This window comes from Seriola dumerili, unplaced genomic scaffold (assembly GCF_002260705.1).
Source record: "Seriola dumerili isolate Sdu_G_001 unplaced genomic scaffold, Sdu_1.0 BDQW01000723.1, whole genome shotgun sequence".
In the NCBI taxonomy this organism is placed as follows: domain Eukaryota; kingdom Metazoa; phylum Chordata; class Actinopteri; order Carangiformes; family Carangidae; genus Seriola; species Seriola dumerili.
Window position 1 is genome coordinate 259,404 of NW_019174978.1, and position 17,416 is coordinate 276,819.

General features: G+C 42.3%; 1 protein-coding gene across 4 annotated transcripts in view; it reads left to right on the forward strand.

Moving 5' to 3' along the window:
- nbeal2 (neurobeachin like 2) overlaps positions 1–15,796 on the forward strand; it is a 31,709-nt gene extending 15,913 nt beyond the window's left edge. For all 4 annotated transcript variants that reach the window (XM_022765629.1, XM_022765631.1, XM_022765632.1 and 1 more), the window contains 35 exons: positions 487–646; positions 984–1,086; positions 1,265–1,415; positions 1,680–1,835; positions 1,970–2,129; positions 3,016–3,104; positions 3,226–3,939; positions 4,032–4,216; positions 4,372–4,528; positions 5,742–5,885; positions 7,034–7,357; positions 8,488–8,637; positions 8,754–8,911; positions 9,078–9,202; positions 9,317–9,434; positions 9,645–9,802; positions 9,928–10,061; positions 10,180–10,287; positions 10,381–10,476; positions 10,596–10,720; positions 10,855–10,995; positions 11,081–11,211; positions 11,334–11,443; positions 11,533–11,650; positions 11,789–11,886; positions 11,997–12,110; positions 12,212–12,298; positions 12,388–12,497; positions 13,019–13,191; positions 13,283–13,377; positions 13,490–13,606; positions 14,271–14,432; positions 14,540–14,688; positions 14,771–14,906; positions 15,130–15,796. In XM_022765629.1, the coding sequence (XP_022621350.1) occupies positions 487–646; positions 984–1,086; positions 1,265–1,415; positions 1,680–1,835; positions 1,970–2,129; positions 3,016–3,104; positions 3,226–3,939; positions 4,032–4,216; positions 4,372–4,528; positions 5,742–5,885; positions 7,034–7,357; positions 8,488–8,637; positions 8,754–8,911; positions 9,078–9,202; positions 9,317–9,434; positions 9,645–9,802; positions 9,928–10,061; positions 10,180–10,287; positions 10,381–10,476; positions 10,596–10,720; positions 10,855–10,995; positions 11,081–11,211; positions 11,334–11,443; positions 11,533–11,650; positions 11,789–11,886; positions 11,997–12,110; positions 12,212–12,298; positions 12,388–12,497; positions 13,019–13,191; positions 13,283–13,377; positions 13,490–13,606; positions 14,271–14,432; positions 14,540–14,688; positions 14,771–14,906; positions 15,130–15,237 (5,364 nt within the window). In that variant the 3' untranslated portion in view covers positions 15,238–15,796. The remainder of the gene's footprint in view (positions 1–486; positions 647–983; positions 1,087–1,264; positions 1,416–1,679; positions 1,836–1,969; positions 2,130–3,015; positions 3,105–3,225; positions 3,940–4,031; positions 4,217–4,371; positions 4,529–5,741; positions 5,886–7,033; positions 7,358–8,487; positions 8,638–8,753; positions 8,912–9,077; positions 9,203–9,316; positions 9,435–9,644; positions 9,803–9,927; positions 10,062–10,179; positions 10,288–10,380; positions 10,477–10,595; positions 10,721–10,854; positions 10,996–11,080; positions 11,212–11,333; positions 11,444–11,532; positions 11,651–11,788; positions 11,887–11,996; positions 12,111–12,211; positions 12,299–12,387; positions 12,498–13,018; positions 13,192–13,282; positions 13,378–13,489; positions 13,607–14,270; positions 14,433–14,539; positions 14,689–14,770; positions 14,907–15,129) is intronic.
- The last annotated feature ends 1,620 nt before the right edge of the window (positions 15,797–17,416 follow it).

Sequence of the window (17,416 nt, forward strand, 5' to 3'; positions counted from 1 at the left end):
CAGGATATGTTGAAATACTGTATTTGACCTTGACGCGGAGCATCCTGTAATGAAAATGAGTTCTTATAATTGCATGGGGTTGCCAGGTTTGGCTGAGACCGGAGGGCTGGAACTTCACATTATTCTTATCATTGATTAATGGGCTGCATTTTTTCATGATAAATTGATTGGTCTTTTGGTGTATGAAACATCAGAGGAATGTCCACCCCAGTTTCCTACAGTCCAAGCTGACGTCTTCAAATTTCTTGTTTTGTTCGACCAACAGTCAAAAACCCAAATATTCAGATCAATAATATTCAATTAACTAAAATCTAAGCGAACTTCCACATTGTAGAAGCTGGAACCAGTGAATTTTTGCTGGAAAAATGAACTAAATTATTAAGCAATTATCAAAGTAGGTAACTAGCACACAGACAAATCCAAACAAATGAAAACATACTTCAACACAAACACGCTGTAACTCTCTGTTCCCACTCACCTCTGCAGGTTCCAGGCAGCATGATGGACATGAACGTTTTAATGGCATGTCAGCTGCTGCTGGAGCAGGTTTTCAATGAGGGCAACAGCCCACTCCTACAGCAACTCTACCAGCACCTGCTCTTTGATTTCCGTATCTGGACTAAAAGCCATTTCGCTGTTTGTCTGGGTAAGGCACAAGCAGCCCCTGTGTTGTCTTGTAACACACCTGTGAACCTTTTAATGTCTGCCGAAGCTGTTTGGCGTGCATATAAATATAAAAAGGGACACAAAGACTGAAAGGAGTAAGAGGAGGCTAAAAGCACCGTAGAGCAGAGATAGAATACATTAATGTTTTGAGTTCAAGCCGTGGCAAGGATTATAAGTGAATCTGTGCCTGAAGCTGCACTTCACTGCCCTGTTTTGTAAATTAATGCACTTCTTTGGGCACGAGCTCACATATTGGTTTGGCATTTCTAAATGTCAACCTGAAGGGAGATGACAAAAGTATTCTTTTCCCCCCGAAGCCCACGTGCAGTACCTGTCGTCTGTGATCAACAAAGGCAAGCAGCGCATGAAGAGGAAGTACGGGGTTCAGTACATTCTGGATACCATTCGGACGTTCTACAGGTGAACCTCTCTCCTTCCACAATATAGTTTCAAATTAAGACGCAGATGTCCACCACAATATAAAGTATATGAAGAGAATTCCAAACAAATTTACTGCAGTTTAGTGTTTCTTAAACATTTATATTTGTTCTTATATTATTGTATAATTTACAATACTTTTCCTTATCTTTGGTCATAGTGGGGAGAAAGATGGCAGCTCTCTGTCTGATGAAAAGCAAACAATCCAGACCTCTCTGTTCGCCATGCTGCAAGACTTCCTCAAGTCTCCGACATCAGAGGAGCTTCACAGTGTCCTCGCCTACATTCTGACTGTAGGAGAGGAGCAGCAGGTTGTGCTTATATCTATTACCTCTGTTTCTGTTGGGAGTTGAATTTTGTTATCACTTGACCTTTTCAGAATGATGCTTCACCATCCAATCCCCAAATTACCTCGATTAACCCGATCATCCACTCTTTTTTTTTTTTTTTCTTTTTCTTTTTAGTGACCACTTAAAATGTCAACCTCCTTAAGACATATTTCTTTGTGCTTTGTACTAACCTTGTCCTCCTTCACATCTCCCCCCATCTTGATGATTCACTCCTCTTCCAATCAGGTGGTGAGGGCCTTGGATGTGCTGTATGAGCTGTTGAGGAGCAGCCCTCCTCGTGAGCATGTGCAGGCCGTGCTGCTGGAGTGGGGCGTGGAGCAGCTCTACTGTTTGCTGCTCACTCCAAGATTCGGAGACGAGGCCAGAGAGAGGGTGTTCAGGGTGAGATAAACTGAGTGGACCTCTTCTTAAAATACTTAGGCTTATCACTCAGCAGATATTTGCCTGCAAACTCCCATGTGATATGTTGGCAAAACAGAAATAAAAACCCTCACAATTTCCTTGTGATGTTGCAGGTTTTATACAAAATCCTCAAAAGTGAGCGAGTGTCTGAGCGCAACAAGCAGCGCATTAAGCTCAAGGATTTCGGTTACCTTGGCCTGGTTTGTTTCCTTGAAGACATTCCCGTCACCATGAACACCGTGCGCTGTCTGTATGAGCAGGTCCTTGCTACAGGTAATGATGAAACAACCTCTGAGTTGTGAATCTCTAAGTATTTCTCTTAAACACTGAATAAGCAACAATCCAAATTTAAGTTGAAGAGGAAATAAAACATGCGTAGTCATAAATTAGTTCATTTAATGATTTAAAACTCATCTCCTTCATGCGGACTGTGCGGGTACGCTTTGATTAAATTTTTATTGAAAGTGGTATCTGCCAGGGGAACATAAGTAAACAACCCAACAGTCATCACATTGTAACTTGATAAGGTCAGTAAATTTCTTTTAATTTTCTAATAATTTCCAAGGACGTTTCCTGGAAAAAAAAACAACTTTTAATTTGAAACCAATTTGTGGTCAAATACAAAGATTGTTGAAATGTAACACTTAGCTAGTGTAACCTAGAGTCGTCAGGTCAGCTCAACCTGCAAACATATGAAATTAGTTTACAAGCAAGCATACAGCTGAAAAATAAAGTTTCCAATATAAATAAATAATGAATTCATATTTACTCTGGCTTAAGTGGAGCTGAGCAGTTCTTTCAAGTAATTCCTCTGCAGCTGCCTATGAACTCAACATAACCAACTAAACATATTAAATATATATATATAAAACAGTCTTCTACCAAAGTTCTTTACTGGAAACTTTCAGGAAATGATTCGATGATAGAAGACGTGTAAAAGAAAGGATTATCTTGAATTCTGATCAGTGCGTATAGTTTCAAATTGATGAGAAAAGGCAGAAAAATCACAAATACAGAAATCTTTTGTACCAGTGTTGTTCTAATTTTGGAAAGTAATAAGTGGGTTTATGAAAGATCTCATTATTTATAGCAGAAAGCTGATTAAGAAATAGTTTTTCATGGACTTGAAGATGAAATTAGATTTGCTGCTGCCCCACAGATGCCAGCCCTAACTTCAGAGACCTCCTTGCTGTGGTCTGTCTGTCCCATCGAGCTGAGCTCACCGTCCGCTTGGACGTCTGTCGCAAGGTCAGTCTGCTCACATGATTCATGCTCTGCTAAAACTGGCACAGGGAGTTTCATCCTCAGCATATTTATCGTCTCAGTAATGAAAACAAGCTCTCTCTGTTCCTCTCTGATATCGCCCCAGCTCTTTCATCTGATCTACTCCAATGAGGATTATGTGAAGCAGCTCGCTAAGCAGCCCGGCTGGCAGGATGTTCTCACCAAACTCTATGTGAAAGAGTCCTACGAGTCCCACACCGCCAGCATTGCAGACTCCGGCACCCGCGGCTCCTTTGAACCAAACTATCGGCCGACGCTGCGCAGGGATCAGTCTCTGGTCATAGAGGACACCCGCCCTGCCATCTTCCTGAGCTACCGCACATCGCAGGACATTGAGGATGAGGAGGAGGAGGATGAAGGTGGCCAGCGGGACATCTCTGAGGGATTCTCTGATTTATCCCAGTCGCCTCCAAGTGGAGGAGGAGGCCCGCTGAAAAACTTCACCAGCTCCCTCCATTTTAAGTCATTTGATTCGGTGGACCAGGGCAGCCACTCATCCTCCATCTCCAATGCAGTTGATATCACCTCGTCTTGCCCCAATGAAGAGGGGAGAGAGTACCAGCCCCTCTCTCCCTTTGGTACATCGCCCTTAGATCTGGAGCTAGGAGGCATGGGAGACACAGGCGCGCACACTCCTGCAGGTAGTCTGACAAACACACCGTCTCCTCTGGAGCACTGCAAACCATTTCCACCGCTCAGACCCAGGAAGAGCTCCAGTCTGTCCAACGTGCTGGATGATACAAGCTATGGGACAGACCCTCCGACTGGAGACACGATCTCCAATACATCCAACCCACAGGTATAGCTGCTTTTCTTTTTTTTTTTTGATGTGTGTACTATTTCAGTTCTTTTCTGTGTGAGTTTGGGACTGAGTTGTTTTTATGTTTATAGCAGACCCCTGAGGAGGAGCTGTGCAACCTCCTCACCAACATCGTCTTCTCTGTGCTGTGGATCGGCAGTGGGGCGGAGGGACCGGAGGATGTGGTGTGGAGGGAGAGAGGACAGGTCTTCTCTGTTCTCACCAAACTGGGCTCATCCTGCCAGCTGGTCCGCCCTCCCGATGACATCAAACGCAGGTCAGTGACGATGGTTTCAAACTTATTTCTCCTCAGAGAACAAACACATTCCATCTGCACTGAGCCCGTGTCGCAATAAAAACACGAACTGAACCACACCTTTTGTCCAAATGTTCAGAATTATTACATTTACTCAAGGTTTGTTTGTGTGCCAGTTTGCTGGAGATGATGCTGGAGTCGTCTCTGTCAGACCTGAGGGACGCCCAGGGAGTGTCTCTGCCTTTCTGTCCCAGTCTGGTGCGGCTCCTCCGGCTGCTGCAGGACTTCCTGTTTGCTGAGGGTACAGACAACCACACGCTGTGGAGTGAAAAGGTGTGCCACATACCTCAGCTAACACATGATGTATGGACCACACACACATTCTCTTCTGCTCCTGAAAGCCTGTCTCCATCTTGCTGGTTGATTATAGAAACACCAGTTCTTTTATTTACTTCCTTATCTTGAGTCCAAATGGTCTCATCTTTAAAACGTATGTAGTGCAGCAAGACACAGCTGATTAAAAACAGATTATGATGCAACTCAATCTTCTGAGGGAAGATACTTCAAATCCTTTATTTGTTGAACTGTTTAGTTCAGAACTGTTTAGACAGTTAGCTTAGCTTAGCACAAAGACCGAGACTGCTCCCAGCAAACAAACACTCATTATTAATTTTAATTATTAATTATTAATAATACTCAGCACATTAAAAACCCTGTAAAACCACAAATTGTCGTTCATACACTTCAGTTTTTGTATGAATTAAACACATGAGATTGTTTAAGAGCTGCACGTTTGCTTTTTATAAATACTCATCACCAGTGGAATTTAAATTGCTGATGAATTTCAAAGGCTCGGTCCCCAGAGCAACAATCTACTTTAGTTTTTTATTAGTTTTCTATTTCCTTTTTTTTTTTCTTTTTTTTTGCCAAAAAGCAATGCAGCAGTTTTCTGCAGTAACTGAGCTGGTGGCAGACATTATGAAATTATGTGTGCAGAACAGTCATGGGTGTTTTCTTCCAGGAAATTATGTAATTTGGCCGTATCGTCTCTGTTGGCTGACTTAATGATGTTAAACTGTTACAAATAAACCTGTAAGAAAATGTTTTTTTTATGTTGGTCCTATGAAATAGAATTATTTAAAAACATGACAAATCTTTTAAAGTCAGATTACATTGTTGGAAAGTGGTACTGTAATTTAATTATTAATATTAACAACATTTTATGTGGCTGTTAAAGGCATCAGTGACTTCAGTTATTACATTATTATTATTATTATTGTTATTATTATTATTATCGTAAATACAAAGCAGGGGCAGTTGGGTGTGGTTGTTGTCAGTTACTATGTTTAACGTTAGCAGACATTTTTCCTGACTCGAGTTAATACAGGGTGGAGAGTCACGTTTGGGTGGAGGTAGCATCTTTTTCAATGCAGGCTAAGCCGTGTTTAATGCACTGAATGGCTTTAGGTTGCTGTAAAATGTGCAAGGTGTGGAAACAGGTCTAACCTTTATGTTGAGTCCTTTGTTGACAGCTGTTGTCTTGCAGATATTTGAGGGGGTGGTGAACCTGCTGGACAGGTTGCAGGCATGGCACAGCACCCCTGGCAGCCCAGGGAACACCGAACTGAAGGAAATGGCTCAGATCGGCCTACGTATCATCACCGGATATATCCAACAGCCACATTCGCAGGTCAGCAGAACCCACTATCTGTCCTGTCCAGTACACCAACCATAAATTAAAAAAAAAAAAAAAAAGAAATTCTCCTTGTACATGTCTTTCACAACCCAAGATTGAACTTTGCAGGAAATAAATTTAAAGGGGTTGCAGAATTTATTTTTACTTGATATGTGCACTCAGATAAAGCCATACCAAGAAATACCAAGCCTTCTATGGGTTTCTTTTTAAAGACATTGCAGTCATTCCTCTGAGGGAGTGTTCTGTATGAAAGGGCAGCTCCTCTTAGAGTTATGGTTGCTGCTGCTGCTGCTCGTTGTTAGATTGTGAGATTGGGGGAGCGGTCATAAATGAACTGGACACAAGGCTTTCCATCAAATGTTGTTGGTTGCGTTCATCTCCAAAGTAGTACAACTCCACCCATGGCCATTTGTTTTTCCGAATGTCAGGTCTGGAATAGATTCACTTAATTGCACCCGGACGTCACAGCTGCAGGTGTCCTGGAAATAAACCAACTTTAGTAGATTGAATATACAATACAAACTGAGATTAGAATAAAAGAAATACTAACATAGCTACATTAAATCCAATGGTGGAAACTAACTAAGCACATTTACTAAAGTTCTGCACTTGTGTAGAGTTTTGAGGGACTGTACGCTACTTCTTACTGAGACTCTCCTAGGTCTCAGAGTGAGATTGTCCTTTTTTCTCTGCTACATTTACCTGACAGCTTGAGTTACTTTGCAGACGGAGGTTTCTCATACAAAACATTTAATCCACTCATAAAATATGAGGAGGGATCATAGATTAAACCACTGAAACGTATGTAAAAAGTTCAACCTATGTACATACACCTCAGCCAAATACAGTAAGTAAATATGCTTGTAGAATTAATTCGTCAGTATTAACAGTCTAATAATATCATATATACTAATATAACAGCCAGGGTCCAATTTGCTACCAAAGGAGTACTTTTACTCCTGATACTTTAAGTACATATTTCTGATACTCTGGATGTCTGTACTAGTATAATTTTACATACAGGACTTTTGAACTAATTAAAACACCATTACATATATGTTTGTTTATCATATCCTTTTTAAAGGATAGACTCTCAGTTATAAAGTAAGTTAGTAAGTTATTTGCCTTCTGCCCCTCCTCAGGTGTGTGTGATGGCCTATGTGAAGCTCCACAGCCTGCTCCAGACTGTGCTGTGTCTGAGCTGGGAGGAGGTGTGCTTCCTACTGGGGCAGCTGGGCGCCCCCCTGTGGCCGGGAGGTGTAATGGACAGCACCAACTGTGGACACCCAGAGACTTTCTCCCAGCTGGTGCCCATTGTACGCACCCTGCTCGATCAGCATGCCAACCCCATCACCCTCCAGAACCTGCTGCCCAACCTGCCCATCACCAACGGCAGCACCACCTTCGCCCAGGACCTGAAGGTTTACTGTCTCACGCTGGAGTGGCAGGGGTTTTACCAGCAGCAGGTCAGTGCGTTGGCTGATATTATGCATTTAAAATCAAAATGTCATTTATCTTTTGTTTAGGGATTCTAGAGAGCCTCCCTCTCCTGTTTTTGTTATGACTGAGTCGGTATAATCAACCCTCCACTCTCAGATACTGCTGGCTCTGTTCTTCATCACATTAATGTACACTCAGGATTTTTGCAATCTTTCTTCCCAGTGTGACCAGTTACATCTCACTGGGTGGCTGAGAAATCTAATGCAAAGTTTAAAAAAGCTATCACAAGTTTAGAAAGGAAAAAAAAAAAAGAAACAGCTCTACACTCCCAAATGTTTTCTAGCTGACCTTCGATATATTTTAGGCAGAGATCAGTTTATGCTCAAACTCGAAGCTGAGATATTTTAAGAACTGATGCCAAACAGACACACTCACCACTAGCTGAGCGCAGATTTATCATCGCTCTGTGTGACAGTGCATGCTCATAAATCTGTTTTGTTTAGATTACTTTTGTATACGGATCCCGCAATACATTAGCCAGCATGGCATAACATTGGCCGCCTTGATAGTTTGGACCAGGCTGATTTCTCACATGTATGTCTTAAGTGTGTATGTGTCTGCAGTTTAAGTAGTTTAGCCGATGTATTTATGTTTATACAGCTTCATGTTCTTAGCGTGTAACGTGAGACGGTAAGAGGGAAGGAAAAAAACAACAGATGAGTTTAGACAGTGCAGCAGTTGTAAAAACACCTCTTCTAATGTAATAAATAAATAAAGGGAAACGGTCAGTCAGATGGGGAAATGTGATGCCATTCCTGTCTCCTGTTTTCATGCATCTAACTTACTCATCCTTTAGGTTCTGTGGTGGCAGAAGTTAAAAAATCAGCCACCATGTGTTTAAAAAGAAAGTTAGTGGTCAGTGCAGCTTCTATTTGATATGATTTATATTTCATTTTGATCATTTCTTTCTTGAGTGTTTGACTCGCAGTGATTTTATGAATGTGTGTTTTTCAGTTTTTGCCTCGTCACTTAGAATCCACATTCAAGGACCACAACAGATGCATTAGTCTTGGACTTTATTGTGTCATCCGTGACATTTTTGTGTAACTGTGTGTGACTGAATGTACGTCCTCTCCTCCTCAAAATCTTCCTCTAGGTCCAACCCACCATGGAGCAGTACGAGCTGGACACATTTGGGAGGAGCCACGACATCATGTCCAATTTCTGGAACTCCTGCTTCGATGACCTGATGAGCACGGCCTTTAAGCGGGAAAAAGACAGATCTGACAGCAAATCCAAGTTTCAGGTTATGAGAGAACTTCCAGGCTTCATGCATGATATGAAGAAATTTTAATAGGTTACTGATTTGATATTTCTGACTGTTCTTTATTTTTATTTTTTATTTTTTTTTTGCAAAAACAGGAAGTGATCGTGGACCCCTACCTGAAGCGCGTCAGAAGTGAAAACAACAGGTACCTCAGTTGGCAGAAGCAGAGCTCCAGCCAGCAGGGGGTGGTGTGGCAGCACTGGAGAGCTCTCCGCAGGCTTTTGACCAGTGAGAGAGGAGCATGGGCCAACAGGTATGATGACATCTGACTCTCAGTCAGTTATTGTTGAAAATACTCTCTGGCCAAGGATTCTCACTTACAAATCCAAGAGGGAACAGTGAACCGCCAGTGGCCTCCAAGATCTATTTATGCTTTTCAATTCTAATTTTTCTTTTGCTGTATTTTTTTTTTTTGACAGAGTTCAACCAGAGGTGAAATGGAAATTGTCCAATGCAGAGACCTATTCAAAGATGCGTCTCAAACTTGTACCCAACTACAACTATGACACTCACAGTGAGGCCAGTGCGCTGAGGGACAACATGGGTATGTCACAGAGTACAAAGATACTAACTTTTCTTTTTTTTTTTCTTTTTTTTTTGTCATTTTAGCAGAATGGTGCTCTGAAGACGTGCTGTGTTCTTTTTGATTTATTTTCAGGAGCTGATAGCCCTCGTAGCTCTGAACCTCTCCCACTGGCTGTTGCAAAGGAAGCAAAAGTGAGCGACATGGAGGATGATCAGTTAGGAGAAGAGGACCTTGTCTTTTTGGATAATAAGTGAGTGACTAGTTCGCAGATCTTTTGTACCGGCTTCTATATTTTCCATTGGCCATAAACTAAAAGTAAAAAACTCACATGATGTGGACCAGGGCGACGGGTTTTGAAACACTAAATTTCACCAAACGGGCGCCCCTTGAATATAATGTATCTGGTATTTGCAAATGTGGTGCAGGAAATATTAAGGTGTACCATCTTCTTTGCTTTCAGGGTGGAGGGAGAAGATGAGAGCCAGAAAGAAAAACTGGTTCTGTCGGAAGACTGTGAGCTCATCACCATCGTGGCGGTCGTTCCTGGTCGTCTGGAGGTCACCACACACCATCTTTACTTCTATGACGGCAGCAGTGAGAAAGAGGAGACGGAGGAAGGTAATATAGTATATATGTGATCACAGACATCACACCTTGCCATTTTTTTTTTCCACTGGTCTACAAAGGGTTCTGTAAAAAAAAAAAAAAAAAAAACAATGAGTAATGAGTATCACTGCCTTCAGGAATCGGGTTCGATTTCAAGAGGCCTCTGTCTCAGCTCAGAGAAGTCCATCTGAGGCGCTACAACCTGCGCCGCTCTGCACTGGAGCTGTTCTTCATAGATCAGGCTCACTACTTCATCAACTTCAGGAAGAAGGTGTGGCTCAGTTCAAATTTAACCCATTTGGCTGTTTAATTAGAATTAAATAATACATGTTTGTTAAATGATGTGGTGATATGAAAAAAAAAAAACAAAACTATGTTTTTCCTTTCAGGTACGAAACAAAGTATATTCGAGGATCCTGGGGCTGCGGCCTCCCAACCTGTTTTACTTCGGCTCCCGCTCCCCCCAAGAGCTACTGAAGGCATCTGGGCTCACACAGGTGTTTATTTAATACAGTCCTCTCTATGAAACTTATTAGATCTGAATTGTTCTGATTGTTTTTGACCTGATCTGATGTTGATGTGTTGAACAGAAATGGGTATACAGAGAAATCTCCAATTTTGAGTATTTGATGCAACTGAACACCATTGCTGGACGCACTTACAACGACCTGTCGCAGTACCCTGTGGTAAATACACACCATCTCTCCCTGACAGTGTTTTTATTGCAAAAGGTGATGTGCTTTCAGTGTGAGGAGGCATCATGTTGCATTTGTGTTTTTTTTTGTTTTTTTTTTTTTGTCCTCAGTTCCCCTGGGTCTTGTGTGACTACACCTCTTCTGTTCTGGATCTCGAGGACCCATCGGTTTTCAGGGACTTGTCTAAACCCATAGGTGTGGTCAACCCACGCCATGCACAGAATGTCAGAGAAAAGTGAGTGGTTGTATAACAATGTGACTGTGGTTGCATCACCAGCCAACTGTCAATTACACACTACAAAGCAACAAAATGCTTTGGACAATGTCAAGAATCTATCATTTTCAGCATCTTTCTGCATCTGTCACCAGGTATGAGAGCTTTGAAGACCCAACAGGCACCATTGACAAATTCCACTATGGCACACACTACTCAAATGCAGCAGGAGTCATGCACTACATGATCCGCATGGAGCCATTCACCACCCTGCATATCCAGCTGCAGAGTGGCAGGTGGGAACACTGACCCGTGCATGATATTTTTAAGTATTTCCTGCTGATCTCTGGTCTCACATTGGTATGCCGTGTTGTTGTGTAGGTTCGACTGTGCAGACAGACAGTTCCACTCAGTGGCAGCCGCCTGGCAGGCTCGCATGGAGAGTCCCGCTGACGTCAAAGAGCTCATCCCAGAGTTCTTCTACTTCTCCGAATTCCTGCAGAACATGAACGGTAAGGAGCACTTATACCTGTGGTCAAATTTTAAAGCAAATGAGTCTGATGTGTTTTGTCTTTAGCCGTATCGCTGATATATTGTTGACATAAAGAAGCTAATGCATGTTTGCTTGCTGTAGGATTTGACCTGGGACATTTGCAGATATCTCAGGACTCTGTGACAGATGTTCTGCTGCCTCGCTGGGCCACATCAAGAGAAGACTTCATCAGGAAACACAGGAAAGCCCTGGTGAGTCCACACAAACAGCCACAGTCTTAAAGACTCACATTGATCATGCAGCTGTTGAAGATGATAGCATATTGTATGTTTGACCCTAGGAATGTGAGCATGTGTCCAGTCACCTCCATGAGTGGATTGACTTGATCTTTGGCTGCAAGCAGAGAGGTGAAGAGGCAGTGAATGCGCTCAATGTCTTCTACTACTGCACTTATGAAGGTAAGACAAGAGTGAATACCTTTTCTTATTAATGAAAGAAAAAAAAACGTGCAACATTTCCTTCAGTTTTTTTTTTTTCTTCCGCTCCTTGTGTCCCATAGAAAAATCTTTCTTCCTTGTTGTTTGTCCTCTCTGCAGGTGCAGTAGATCTGGATGCAATTGCCAACGAGAACGAGCGCAAGGCCCTGGAAGGCATCATCAGCAACTTCGGACAGACACCCTGTCAGCTCCTTAAGGTGCTGCTCCCAGTCTAATTCACAGCTCCTTTTTGAGATTCCATTATCAACAAAACTCTGTGATGTTGCGTTTAAAAAGATAAACATATCATGTTCCTGTCTCCACCCAGGAGCCTCATCCTCCTCGTATGTCAGCTGAGAACGCAGCTAGGCGGCAGGCCCGCCTGGACACTATGCCCCCAAATATCTTTGAGGAGCTCAAGAAACTGCGGTCATTTGTCGAGGTGGGGCCTAAAATGCTTTGAAATCCCATCGTGATCTCATTATTCTTCTTCTAAAAAAAAAAAATAAAAAGAATAAAAATATTCACATGTGTGTGCCTCAGGTGGTGAGTGACGGCATTCCTCTGGTCCAGGCAGTGGTACCAAAGAGCCAGAATCGCTCCTTCATCATCCAGGGCTCAGACATAATGGTATGGATGCAGTCATGACAGCAAAAATACATTCATTTTTGAATTGTTGAGGTTCGTCATTTTCATACCATGTCATTATTTCTCTCCAGGTGACTGTGAGTTCAAACGGGTTGATAGGAACGCATAGCTGGCTGCCGTATGATAAAAACATCGCCAACTACTTCACCTTCGCTAAGGACCCCACGATCACTAATCCCAAGTGAGCGCCCTCACATTAAAATATCACATGATAAATAGCATGAAAAAAAGCTTGACTTTGGACCCCTGAATTTATTGTGAGTAAAATATCTGGCTCAGTACTTTTTCAAATGACATTTTCTGATATTTTTTTAATTTACAAATCAAAAACCCACTTATTATTTATTTTTTTTTACAGCATCTCAAAAGATGCATAAAATCTTCCTGACAGTTGGATGGAAGCGTAACATCTGCCTTGGCATCCTTTTCTTGTCTGTGAAGCTTCAAAGCCTGTTTCATTAATTGAAATTTGCTTTAATGGATCTTATTTTATCCTGATCTTGAACGTGGATCACATAAAAAGAGAATAAATCAGGATGAGAAGCATTTGAACACTGGGGCTTCATGCAGGTTGTAATTTGCAGATGTCATGACAGTTTTATGTTGTGATTATAAATCTCCTCCGCATCTAGGTCATAGCCTGACTCTCACTTCTTGTTTCTAACTCGCTTTGATCTTTTGCGACCCTGCTTTGTGCTGCAGAACACAGCGTTTCTTGAGTGGGCCTTTCTCTCCCGGGGTGGAGATCAGCGCTCAGGTGCTGGTGGTGTCCAACGACGGACGTCTGCTGTTCAGCGGAGGACACTGGGACTGCAGTCTCCGCGTCACCCAACTGGGCAAGGGCAAGCTGGTTGGCAGGATCTGCCGGCACATTGGTGAGCTCTTATTGTTGTATGTTTAACTTTTAATATACAAGCTTTGTTTAAGTTTTGCATATTTATTTGTATTTTTGTGTGTTCCACAAAGACGTCATTACTTGCTTGGCTCTGGATCTCTGTGGCATCTACCTCATCTCTGGTTCAAGGGACACATCCTGTATAGTGTGGCAGGTCCTACAGCAGGTAAACGTCTTCATAGATCCCTGTCTGCATCCAATAAGTCACTCACATGTGCATGAATATAAGCTGCCATCAAGGTCATGGCTTCACATATGGATACTCCTTCGTCCTTCAGGGTGGCCTCTCCAGCGGCCTGTCTCCTCGGCCGGTGCAGGTACTCTGTGGACATGACCAGGAGGTCACCTGTGTGGCCATCAGCACTGAACTGGACATGGCTGTCTCAGGGTCAAAGGTCAGAGGTGTCACACTCTATAAACACTTGCTGGACACAAAGTATCTATTGTGTGTGACGGGTTTTGCATATTGATTTGAAATTTCGACACTTAGTATCAAAGTAATGATTTATTATATAATGTAGGTAGATAATTCATAAGTCTTTTTTTTTTAAATCGCTGGAGTGCATTATGCTCCAGTTCTGCATGTTTGTGTGGGTGTGAAAAATTGTGTTCAATAAGATGCCTGAAAATCCTACTTGGATTTTCTCCAAGCAAAATGTGATGTGGCTCATTAGAAGTGAGAATCTAATCTAATCCACAGGAAACAACCACAAAACACAAACGTTATGGGTATAAGGAGACAAATGTTGCCATCTTAAAGCTTAATGCAACAAAATGAACAGTGGGTAAACCACAGTTTTGGCTGACTGTCATTTTGAGCTTTTCATCCTAACTGGTATTAAAATCAGAGAAGATACAAGATACAAGTCTGTCATTCTTAGCTGTAGTTATAGGAGCTTTGATCTTTATTTATTTTGATTCTCACTGTGTGGCTTATGGTTTGAAAAACCTGGTTTGCAGTGGGAAACTTAAAAAAAAAAAAAAAAACGAACAAAAGGTGCAGTTTTCACTGTTGGTCTGAATCAAACCTGACCCTCACTCTGACATTTACTGTGTCAGGACGGGACTGTAATAGTGCACACTGTCCGACGAGGCCAGTTCCTGCGAACCCTGCGACCTCCCGGTAATAGCTGTGTACCCGCCCAAATCTCTGAGCTCCAGGTGGGCATGGAAGGCCACATTGTGGTACAGACCTCGCTGGAGGAACGCTCTAACAGGAAGGTACATGAATACATCCAGTATAGTAGCATTCATACGCAAACACAGTTATACTCAAACAAAGTTTCTCAGCCTGCTTATGCCAGTGCTAATTCTACGTCTTCCTACAGGGCAAGTACTCCATTTATGTTTACTCTGTAAACGGCTGCCTGCTGTCCTCCTTCACCATGGAGGAGCAGGTGACTGCTCTGCACCTGGTGTCTGAATATGTCATCTTGGGCACCATGCAGGGCAGCCTCCACATACGAGATTTATACAGGTAAAAAAAAAACTATATGATATAACATAATGATTCCAATTTTCGGCATTTGCAGAAACTCTAACTCCTCTGTGTTTGACAGTCTGGATGCTTCGGTAGCTCCCCTGGCCTTGATGGTTCCTGTGAGGAGTGTGTCTGTCACCAAAGAGTGCAACCACATCCTCGTTGGACTAGAGGACGGGAAGTTAATTGTGGTGGGGGCAGGGAAGCCAGAGGAGGTGAGAACCAACCAGGACATGAAGTGAGATGAAGTGTGAGATGAAGGAGTGGGGTGGTGGTGTATGTTTGTATGTGTAAGTGTGAGGGGGGGCAGGGGGCGTAATCATATGCTAAGTACTAGTTGAAAACCAGGTTTTTCAGATGGTAATGGAGCATCTTTAGTCTAACATCTCCGTTTTAGCCCTGAAGTGAAGATTAACATGTTTCCCCTCCTCGTCTCAGGTTCGCTCAGGACAATTCTCCCGTCGCCTGTGGGGCTCCACACGCCGCATCTCTCAGGTGTCGTCAGGTGAAACTGAGTACATTCCCACTGAGAAGGCTGGGAAATGAGATGGAACTCTGAAGGTTGAAATACCTGCACCGTCAAGATGCTCACCGGACTCAACAAGGCCTTCCATCCTTTACAAGCTGGGAAAACTATCCTCCTCAGCCACTGATCTCTCTGAGAGAGCAACTGTACACTGAGCACTTTTTTATTCTGAGATGATTTGATATTTTATTGCGTATTTCATTGACAGTTGTTTACTGTTTTTAATCAGCATCATTCCAAAGAGTGGCCTTGTTTTGTGGATGGCAAAGAGCTTGGTGTTTACGGTTGTGAACTGTTGTCAGACTCTGTGTACACTGAGTCATATTTCAGGGGAATGACTCACTCTGATGCACATTCAGCCTCAGACACAGAGAAAAGTATCGCTGTGAACTCCCCGGGCTCCGTGTTCTTGGCTGCAATCTCTGTGCTGTGCAATGGCACCTTCTTAGAACTCCTGGAAACTTGAAAAACCACTGCAGGCGTTGCTCGAGATTTCCATATTGCAATACTGGTGAATACCACAAGAGGGTTTGCTTTGTAAAGACAGACACAAGGGGGGTGGGGGTGGGGGGGGGCAACTGATCACCAGTGAACATATGCTGTGTTATCATTTTTAGTGGTTGACATCAAGATTAGTTGATCCTTGCACCAGAAGGGCACCTCAGTACCACGGTGTGTAATTCTGCATCCCTTAGGCTCTAAGCAATGTAAAACTGTTACAGTTAAAGCAAGGACTGCTTTAATGCTCGAGTATGTGAAATATATTCTCTTTTTTTTTATCATGATTGTGGAGCCTGGATGAATGAAACTGAAGATGAGAGCCTTCTGTGGAGTAAAGACATTTACAAATGTTTCTGTAATAGTTTTGTTATACTGTTCCTCACATGAATATACCCCTGTTTTATTTGATCTGCAAAGTGCCTTTTTTTTTAGCTTGTGTCTTGAGCCATGTATAAACACTGAACTCCAATCCCCTTTTTCATATAGATCACTATGTGTGTGTGTGTGTCCCGTCGATCTGATTTTGAACTCACCTTACGACTCTGCTATGACTCAGATGTGGATTAGATGTTGTGAATGAACTCGGTAAACTGTTGGCTGGTCTCACATGCTTGCCTGTACTGGTAGTGCACTGTCTCTGAAGCGCTGCAAACATCTGAAGACACGATGACTGTGAAACACGTGAGCAGAGAGTCTGTGATTGAGCTTCAGAGGAATTCACTTCCTGCCAGCTTCTTTTTTACTGTGGTTGGAACAAAGTAGTTGTTATGCAGTGTCATGACGGGAGAGACACAAAGGAAACTATTTGGGAAAATGCAATACCCACAACGTGGTGCACACATACAAATTACCTAGTCTTTGTGAGTGATGCACAGAGTTGGAAGCAAGGAGAAAAGAAAGAAATATTTGAAATGTTGTTAACTTATCAATTCATCTGCTTTCGTCACAAAAACAATACATTCAGTCTGTCCAAAATCACATTTTTATAAAGTAATACGACGTAAGATGAGATACCGTCTTATAATGTCTGTGCTACTGAGACATTATGAGTATGAAAAGGATTGTTCTCATAAGCAGCTGTTCAAATACGCATTTTAAAATCCATATAACACTGCTCTGTTTTGCTCTAAATGTTATGAATGTAAGATTTCACTTAACTATGCAGTAACACCCGGAGCCTTTGAATTAATCGAGTGAGGTCAGAATTGGGTCTTTACAGCCTTTTATTTGTTGTTCAAATGTCCTGATTTCCTATAAAAAAAAAGGGCCTTAAGTGAAGGCCAGCACTGCCTTGAATTTGGACTTAATCCATTTCTCTTTAACCACAGTTATTTAGCATTTGTATTGTTCTTGGACGATGTTGAAAATACACTTTTACTTTTTAAAAATCAAATAGCCTGTGTTCCTCATAACTTAAACATTGCAATGGGAGTTGTGATCGTATGTCTGTCTGTTTTCTCTCTATACCTCATCAGTTTGTATATGTAGCTCTATTGCTTTTTGCTGTATTTTTGTTTTTAAAAGAAATGCCCTAATATGGCCAATAATTGTGACTGCACACTTATATTTAGGAATCCTCTTTTCCGTGAACCCACGGCCCATATCCTGAGGATGATCGTCCATTACTGCAAAAATGAGCTCTGATTCTTGTGTGTGAACCACAGCAGGAAGGAAACTGATCCGCTGCCACAACGAAGA